We start from the raw sequence: 9844 nt of genomic DNA, 5'->3' as shown, positions 1-9844 counted from the left end.
CTCTGAGGTGAAAGTCTTGTTTGGACTGAAAGTGAACCTGACCTGAGCAGAGCTGTAGCAGTTGACTGTGTGTTGATACTCCCAACAGTCTGTTCCTCAGTCTGTTCACACACACAGACACACACACTGAGGGAATGTGTGGAACCGTTGATTTGTAGGTTGTGCGTCTGGTGTTTTTCCACAGTCACACTGTAACATGAACTGTTTGTGTTCAGGATTTATTACACACACACACACACACACAGGAACATATACATGCAAATACACACACTGTCTCCATATTCTCACACTTGTCAGTGACAGCCCTTTATCTGCTGATCTGCACTGATGAGTCAGAATATGCTGGTTGCTGCTTTAACATGTTTACACACAAAAGGAAACTAAACAACGACTGAAACCCGCTCAGCATTTTATTTTATTTTATTACACAGTGTGTGGAGGAGTGAACTCTGGCAGAGACTGGTGTGAAACCAGCTGCAGCAGCCTTTCGTTAAAGTTTGGTGATGAAGTTACTAAATGCTACATGAGAGAACAGAAGTCCAGTTAGTCTCTATAGTGTAAACACGTGCTTTGGATTAATTTCAAGTAAAGTTTTGAGGAAATAATGAATTGGAAACTGAAACAGTTAGCATGAACAGTGCATATGTTTAGCTGCTTTAGCATTTTCTCTTTAGCTTAGTTAGCAACTATTTGTAGTTTTGTGTGATGGAGTGAAGTCATGTGTCAGGGCAAACACAGATAAGACGCAAATGACATTAATCTGATTTTTATTTAATGTATCATCACAGCAGCAGCTTTAATGTGCCGTCTCCACCCGTCACCTCCTAACTTTATATAGTGTGCGAGCCGCTGCTGTTCCTCCTCCTCCTCCATCCAGTGCTGGAGGAAGGACTGAAGCCAGGTACTTAAGTAAAAGTACAATTACCCAGCAAAATATATACTCAATAAAAGTAGAAGTGCTGCATCAACAATCCTACTTAAGTACAAGTCTTAAGTACTTTTAAATGTACTTTAAGTATTCAAAGTAAAAGTACTCACACACTGAATATATATGATTGATTTCCAAAGGATGTGAACAGGTTAAAATAATCAAAGTCAAATGGAGCATGTGTAGTTAATGTCCATGTTCAGTCCAGAAGCAGCTGTGGACAGGTCTGTGTGTCATGAGGCAGGCTGTGGGCATCAAGTGAACAGAGAGGCTGCTGATAACAAACAGGCATTCAGCATGTTTACTGTGTCAGTGTTCCTGCTGTAGATTCATGTGATGATTCATGTTCATCATTCATGGATGGACCTGTGTTAGCAGACAGCAGCTAACTAGTTAGCTCACTGAGCCAGAGCACCGGCATCATGACTGAGGCTCATTATAGAAACACAGCTGCAGCGTGACACCACCTCCATGCAGAGTCTGACCTCACATCAGTCCAGCACTGTGTTCATCACATGGAACAAGGAACTACAGACACTGGAGACATGTAGTGGAGGAGAAAGGACAGGGGACAGCTGCAGCATGGAGTCAGAGGAGAAAGGATGAGCTGTTATTTTTACTGAAGTAACAAAGTACAAATACTTAGTTACATTCCTCCACTGCCTCCATCAGATCGGCTGCTCTGCGTTCTGTCTTCACTTCAGTCTGTTTTCCGTCCAGGAAGAAGACGCTGAGCAGAGCTCGGTGTCTCTCAGTGCCTTCAAGTGTCTCTCCACCTCCCTCCCTCCCTCCTCCATGCTCATGTATGGAAAGAGCTCAGCAGTGTTTCCACAACAAACACAGCAGCAGCTTTCTCTGCTCCTCTTCCTCACACCTTTCAGCAGGCGACGCACTCGCAGACGCTGCTCTCATCTGTTTCACTATTAACGTTGTTTAAAGTAGATTATACCCTCTGCGTCAGTGTCGGCCTGTTTAAGGAGTCAGATTCTAAAATAAAACAGAACTCATTTTTACATTTCATCTTCATGAGCAACTTTATTATACAGGTTAAGGGCAAAATCTTTTGCAGCACAACATGGCAAAGAAAGGCACAGCTACTGCTTCCACAAGGCCGAAGTGTGATGTCACTCTACCCTAAAAAGTAAACTCTCCATACAAAATAAAGTAAACCAAATAGACAACAGTTTCCTCCAAATATATATATTACAGCTTTTATAAATATAAAAAGAAATCTTTACAAAAAAAAATCCATCATTTCATTCCCAGTTTAATGACTTTAGTTTCTTCATGGGTTAATATATACACAGGAGTCTTCTTCAAAAGAACTGAAACGAGAACAAAATACTTTGATTACTTTGAGAGGCGGACGGAGCAGAAGGGGTTAAAACAAGAACACATAAACGTGCAACAAAAGTTCCATCAGAGCTTCATCCGAGTTCTTTCTGTGTTTCTGCAGCATCTCAAAGTGCTGAAACAACAGAAAGGATTTCCCACAAACCATCAGCTCCTCAATTTTTCACTTCACCTTGACCTACAGCCGGGAGCTACAGGAGGGAGGGAGGGAGGGAGGGAGCCAGAGGGGGGAGGTGAACACGAGGGGGAGGTGAACCAGGCGGGGAGGGAGGCCGGAGAGGGACGGGGAGTAAAAAAAAAAGAAGAAGAAGAAGACAGGAGGTGAGCTGTGAGGGAGTGGTGATAACTCCAGTCAGGTCTCTGCTGCCATCTTGTGGTGAGACTTTGTCAGTGACACGTTACCTCTGGAAAGCTCTCACTCACATCAGGTCAATAATGTTGTTTTTTTATGTGACGGCAGGTCACTCATGGCTTCTGAGCTACACAGATAAATGCAGACTTTGTTTATGTCTGTAAGTGCATGTTGTGTTGCTGTTGCCCTTCCCCTCACCTTCCATCGGTTGCCGCAACTGTTACACACAACAAAAGTCGTCATGGGTTCATCGGCGCTGCGTGTCTGCACCTAACACACACACAAAAAAGAAATCAGGAAAAAACACTGAAGGCTTCCTGTGTGTGTGTGTCTGTGTGTGTACCTGCGTGTACGTGCAGCTCTTTCCGTGACACTTGTTGCAGACAAACATGTCCGTCTCGGTCCCTCCGACCTTGGACAGCTGATGCTCCCTGATGGACTCTTTCGTCAGAGCCTCTCTGATCTGCTTCAGCTCTGCGCTGGCCATCTCCTGCGCACAACAAACACAAACCGCGTGAATAATATAACAACAAGCAAATCTGATGCAACAACTTCAGGAAGGCGTCAGCCCCACCGACCTCAGCGCTCATCGTGGCGATGCGTTCGGGCGAGATGTCCCCGCTCAGGACGTTGCGCCGCAGGTCTGGGTTCTTCTGGTCCTTCAGGTTGGAGATGCGGCTTCGTAGGCGTGTTTTGTATTTTATATCTGTGGACTTGAACTCCTGGAAGATCTGTGAACACGACAAGAAGTCAAGGAGCCAAAAACAAAGCGGACAGATGTGAGCGAATGCTGCCCTGCACTGCGACCCTGTGGGTCTTAGAGCCAACGAAAGGATATGCTCCTCGATTTGTGCTGCCAGGTGCTCACAGTCGACTCCGACGGCCTTGTGGTCGTCTGAAACACACAGAAGCAAACACGGCATGGAGAGTCCAGAACTTTGTTCCTGTACGTCCCCCACTTTGTTTCTGGAGCCTTTTTATATTAAACAATAACCAGTGAGCCGCTCAGCGGTCCGCTCACCGTCGGTCTGCAGCGCAGCCACCAGCAGCTCTCGGCACTTGTTCCGCACGCTGTCGGTGGTGACGGGCGCAGGCGGGAAGGTGGCGACCCGAGGTTGGTGGGTGGTGGCGGTGGTGGGAGAAGTCGGGGAGGTGGGGATAGTGGGGGTCTCGCTGGAGGAGGAGGAGGAGGATCAGGACCATGAAGTGTGAGGAAGGTGAGAGGAGTCGACATGCTCACTGTGAGACAAACAAACCTTTTCTCGCTGCTGCCAGAGTCCTTGGAGGTGGACGAGGACCTCACGGGAGAGCCGTCCTTCTTCTTCTCCTCCGCCTTCCCCTCTGAACACAACACAACAAACAGACAATAAATGGACGTCTCTCTCTCTCTCTGTCTGCACACACAGGTGAGCGTACCCAGCAGCTTCTTCCAGGACTTGATAAGAGTTTTGGCCAAAGTCTGGACCTCCTCGTCTGAACTCTCTTTCCTCACCGCATTCACCGACATCCCGACTCTGGTAGACTGCACGCACAAAGAGAGGATGGACAGGAGAAAGGATTCCACTCACTCACTTCATGACATCCAGGAGGTGTGGAGTTTCCTACCTGCAGCGTCTCCAGAGACATTTTGATGTTCTTCAGCTCCCTCAGCAGGTCCAGAGCTCCGTCCTGCCAACAGAGCAACCTTCATGTCATTTCTGTGGACAGAGTTTCATCCAAATGTGACATCAGACACAAAGGCGCACATGAGAGACAGCACAAAACCACGAGTCCACCTGCTCCACCTGCTCCACCTTTTTTTTCCAACCACATGGACGCGCATCACCTGAAGACGAGCTGCGGTCTGTGACTTCGGCCATCATGCACGTACCTCTCTGGTGCACAGAGCAGGAAGAGAGTGACAACCAGCCAATCCTCCTACAGGGTCCACCCGGAGGATTGATGATGTTTTTATGTTTTATAGCTTCAGATGATTCATATTCTTCGTTTTAATGAGAAACTGACAAACTAATCGGCTGCTATCGGACTGTAAAGAGAAGTTACACTAATTTAACACAAAGTGCATCAGAGTGAGACCTCCTGCCCGACCTTTAAAGCTAGTTGTTTCCAGTATTAGCAGAGAGGTGCGGCGCCCCTGAACACACCTCAGAGGGTTTAATAAGGTCCACTGCAGCACAACAACACGGCAGACACACAATAAGTGGGCACAATAGTGATGTAGCTGGATGTTAGAACATCCTGGTACTTCTGACACCTGACTCAGACTTCACAGAACTGTGCAGAACTCTGAACATTCACCAAACTCTGACTTTGTTTATGCTTCATCTAGATGTTCTAGAATGATCCAAAGATTTATTTAATAACACACACACACACACACACACACACACACACACACACACACACACGGCTCTGATGGAAACAGGTTTCAGGTGCGCCTGGTTTAATTGGAAGCTTTTGGACCAATGGCTGCTGTGATTTAAAACCAAACTATTTCCACACACACACACAGAGAAAGCGCCCTGCTGGTGTGTGTGTGAGTGAGTGTGTGAGACCATGAGACCATGAGACCATCGGCTCCGCTTCCAGAACGTTCCCTCTCTCCGCGGGTAAAGTAGCCGCTCATCACCTGATGGCGTGTTTTTCCGCGCGCAGGACTCACCGTGTTCTTCTTGTGCACCATTTTATCCAGTTTTTTGGCGATGCGCTCCACCTCCTGGTTCTTGGCCATGTTCAGTGCTCTGCCGCGGGGAGAAGCTCCATAGATGTGGGAGGAAAACTCTGCCACACTCCGCTCTGTGTTTCCTTCTCTTCCACGCAGTCAGTCTGTCTCCTTCTCTCCCAGCTGCTGCCTCCCTCTCGTTTGTTGTTGTGGCGCTGTGGGCTGATGGGACATGGAGTCTTTGTTGCTTTTCGTTTTTTTTTAAAGGAGACTCATTTAAACATTCTTTCCTCTGGAGTTTAGTGGAGTCTAAGAATTCTTCTCTGATAAAAGGTAAGTTCAAAAACACATTATTTTGTCTTTAGATGGAACCAATGTTTTTTTTTAATTTAAAAACTATTCAAGTGTTTAGATGGTTAAAGTGGTGTCTTTAACCGTCATACACAGAACTGTACCGACGTCTTCTCATGTCTAACATGTTGTGTTTTATTTTGATGCTTCTGTTTCTCTCATGTACTATTTTATTTTTTTCTGTTTAATTCAAATTTAACTCTGACATCTTTCCACAGTCAGCAGATTTATTTTGAAAGCCAGAATGAAGTGACATCAGTTCCGTTTAAAGGGGATTATACGAAGATATTTGTCTGTGCTCCGCTTTCATTCATTCAGGTGTAGTTGCGCTTTGCTTCCTCTAGAGGTCACTGTTGTTAAGGTAAGATCTTAACCCATCACAGGGTTAAAGAGTCAGAGTGTGGGTCAAAGACTGAGAGGCTGAATGTTCCAGATCAGTTGTGATTTTTCTGACTCTGTGGCAGGAACATAACATCTTGGTTTGCTTTTAAAGTGAAATCTAAAAACTGTGTCAAGTTAAGTATTAACAGTGGAAATAGATGCATAAAACACCAAATGTGCAAAATTGTACAAATAAATCATTGTAATTCTAATTTATTTATTTTGTGAAACTCTGGATTTTCTAAATAAAAGCTTGGAGCGAAGGGAATTGATCACACATCAAAATATAAATTATGGAGTTATAATTAAAATCAAATGCTGAGGTTTATGATTCATGTGAGCAAAGATAAATGAGTGTGTGATCTTTAATTGTTTTTTTTAACGTAATCTACAACAGATCAGCTTTGAACAAGCGACGGCCCGCTGAGTCCTGCAGGTCGTCAGACTCTGAGTTTCAGTAAAGAATTCTCGGAGAAACTTTGTTTTGTTAGTCTCATGAATTCTTGGTTCTTGCAGTGTGCAGCCAGAAACCTCCTCCAGCCGAGGCTCTGCAGAGCTGAGCTGGCAGCGACATCAACAGCTGCTGGCTGAGGTGTGTGTGTTAGTGCTACATGGAACCTGCAGCAGAGGAGGTGCAGAGGACAAAAACTCGTCCAAAAGCTGATTGAAGGAAACGAAAGCATCTTCTTATTTTCCAGTTTCTCATCTGTTCAGCGTTCCTGTTTTCTCTCCTTCCTCCTCCTCTTCTTCTGTCCTTCTGTTCTCTTCTTCTCTCGTCGTATTATTTCCAGACATCCTCTTTGTTTATGATTTCATCCTCTTCCTCTGTCTCATCACCCTCTCCTTCCTATACTTTGTCGTCCTTCCTCACAGTTTTTTGTGTGTTTGTACCTTTAACCAGGGTGACCATTGGGTGATGTCTGCAGATTTGGCACAGATGTCTGTTTGGGGGAGGATTTAATGATGTCTGTCACCTGACTAACTCCTTAACCCTTTACAGGACAAAGCAGGTTAAAGGTCGGGTAGGAGATTTCCTTCTGATGCTCTTTGTGTTAAATTAGTGTAACTTCTCTTTACAGTCCGATAGCAACCATTAGTTCAGCAGTTTCTCATTAAAACGAAGAATATGAATCATCTGAAGCTATAAAACATAAAAACATCATCAATCCTCCGGGTGGACCCTGTAGGAGTATTGGCTGGTTGTCACTCTCTTCCTGCTCTGTGCACAGAGAGGTACGTGCATGATGGCCGAAGTCACAGACCGCAGCTCGTCTTCAGGTGATGGCGTCCATGTGATTGGAGGCGTGGCTTCAGGGTGAGCTCCGAGAGAAAGGGGTGTGTGTTTACTTTGAAATCTGGCTGACTCTCACTGAGTTTTCAAAACCTACCCTACCTTTAAGAAAATGGAGTTCAATGCACAGTTGTCCTAAAAAATAACTTATTAACCTAAACAGTCTTTGTGGCTGTAAACGGGCTTAGTTTTTGGACATTTTGAGGAGGTCTACGGCTTTCATCATTTTTTTGGAGACTGCCCCCCAGAGGCCATCAGTGGAACTGCAGTTTTTGACATTCCTGCACCGGCTTTGCTGTTCATTCTCTTTTCTCCATCTGTTGAACGAGCTGATAAATTCACTGACATATTTCAGACAGCTGAGGTTTCTATGTTTTCATGTTTATCAGCCGCTGTTGCTGTCGGCCTGTTGGTCACATCCGAGGTGATAAAAACAGCCTCGGCTGTCTGACGAATCCGTGGCCGACTCATTTACCAACAGCGAGGAAGAAGCAGCCAGCTCCACACAATACTTGGCCGGCTTTCTGAAGGAAATAAGAATGGCTTCATCCATCCTGACCGGGCGCACGCTTCCTGTCCAAGGTCATTACCAGCAGCAACTCCATAGATCCAACATAAGTAGAAAGGACGCTTCCTGGTGCCGAGGGTAAAGTACGAACAGATGAAGGAAAGTGGGCACTTCCTGTTTCAGAATGAGGCTTCATGGATCCAGCTCAAGCAGAGAAACACTTCCTGGCGTCAGAGGTGACTTCGAATGAGTCCATAGATCAAGAGAAGAGGACGCTTCCTGAATTCAGGGCTTCATTGATCCGATTCACACAGAACAAACGCTTCCTGTACGCATTGATCTGTGTGAGGCACAACAAACGGCGCCCGGAGACCAAGAAAGCAGATCTGCCAGCATGTATGTGACGGATTCATCATTAGGCTTTAGGAGAAAAATGAATTTATTCAGAACTGTGGTATTGTAGCTATCAGACAAACACAATGGTGTCATTATGACACGGAAGTGTAGTTCTAATGGGCTTTTATTTTGTAAACATCAAAGAGACAGAGACAGGAAGTGGGTAAAAGCCTGGATGTGAAAGATTTTGAAGAAAATCTGCTTCATTAAACTGTCGTGGAAAATAAATAATCGTCTTTCACACACATCAGTAAATGATTTACTTCAGGAACAGGAAATGCCTTTTTTCTACAGCCAGATGATTACAGCGACTGCCCACCTGTGTGTGTGTGTCCCGGCCAGGTGCCAACATTCCAGCCCGACCGCCACGCCAGGAGACAGGAAGTCAGGAGAAAAGGTGTTGATTATGTCATCATCTCTGGACGAAGACCTGGGTTCTGGGTCTCTGTGTGGCACAGATTGTCCGGTGGTGTGGTGGTTCTCCGCCCTGCGACAACTTCAGGTGATCCTGACTCTTACTTTTAAATAAATTATGACAGTTTCTCACTGTTTTATTTTCTTTCTTGTGTGTGAGAGAGACAGAGAGAGAGAGATTTCCCTTCAGCGGGTCACAGCAGGACTGAAGTCTGCCGGGCTGCTGCTGAGCTGTTGTCTATTCTGCCGTGTGTGTGTGTTTTATGATGTGTGTGTGTGTGTGTGGGAAGACATCAGCAACCCCACTCCCACACATTTACTTACACACACACCCCCCTACTTCACACACACACACACACATTTCTCATAAAGACACACACACAGGTGTGTTATTGAATGTTTTGAATTCAGTGCAGTTATCGTCACACCGCTGATGTTAAGTTTACAGAAATAAGTCGTGATCGTCGGTGGACGAGTCCTCTGAGTTCTCGTCCTTCACCACTTCCTGCTTCGGTCATTGAAAACGTCATTAAATGTAAATACTGTCGTGCAGACGGGCTGCTGTCGTTCCAAAGAGGAACTGAAAACAAAAATATAACCATAAAATTAAAGAAGTTGATGAGGTCTGCACACATGCCCTGTGATGCATGTCTGTTTATTGTCCTATTGTGTTTACTATTTGTGCGTGTCTGTGTGTCTGTGTGTGTGTGTGTGTGTGGGGTATTGCTCCTCTGGGATTAAAGACAGAAGAATAGCAGCAGCTCTGCAGTGGTGTGAAACTGAGAAAGTGTTCGCTCCCTGCTTCTTCTTCCTGTCCCCCAAATACAAGCACACTTCCTCTCAATGAGTCTCTCAGGACTTTAGAGCGTATGTCCGTCTGTCCGTCTCTCTGTCGGTCTGTCTGTCTCAGCTCAGTCAGCTGTTTACTGAGAAGCTGATGATGCAAAGACTGTGCTGCTAACGTCACAAAAAAGATAAAAAAAACCTTCCTAAAATGGACTGAAAGTGAATTAAACTGTGCAGCCAAGGCAGGACAAACACAAATAGTTCCACAAAATATCATAAAAACATGTTACTGTTACTATTTATAGCAGGATTCTTATCTGCAGTTCCTCAAATGTCCACTAGAGGCTCCAAAGCAGCGGAGTGCTTGTTTCCTAGTCCTGATGACTCTTCTTCGTTTTTCCAGAAATGGCTCCTCATTGGTG

General features: G+C 45.4%; 1 protein-coding gene across 2 annotated transcripts; it reads right to left on the bottom strand.

The window, feature by feature from the left end:
* Positions 1-2057: 2057 nt before the first annotated feature.
* Positions 2058-5491, bottom strand: tcea2 (transcription elongation factor A (SII), 2). Of its 2 annotated transcripts, XM_028409888.1 has the most exons (10): positions 5296-5491; positions 4239-4301; positions 4050-4155; positions 3890-3974; positions 3655-3806; positions 3472-3528; positions 3212-3366; positions 2977-3123; positions 2832-2903; positions 2058-2253 (listed from the first exon to the last, which is right to left on the bottom strand). In XM_028409888.1, the coding sequence occupies exons 1-10, from the start codon at positions 5362-5364 to the stop codon at positions 2245-2247; spliced, it is 915 nt and encodes a 304-aa protein (XP_028265689.1). In that variant the 5' UTR covers positions 5365-5491; the 3' UTR covers positions 2058-2244. The 2 variants fall into 2 exon arrangements, with proteins under 2 accessions (XP_028265689.1, XP_028265688.1); XM_028409887.1 differs by lacking the exon at positions 2058-2253 and having other exon boundaries at positions 2612-2903.
* Between the last annotated feature and the right edge of the window lie 4353 nt (positions 5492-9844).

Source organism: Parambassis ranga, chromosome 7, assembly GCF_900634625.1.
Source record: "Parambassis ranga chromosome 7, fParRan2.1, whole genome shotgun sequence".
Classification (NCBI taxonomy): Eukaryota; Metazoa; Chordata; class Actinopteri; family Ambassidae; genus Parambassis; species Parambassis ranga.
This window is presented reverse-complemented; position numbering and strand designations above follow the sequence as displayed.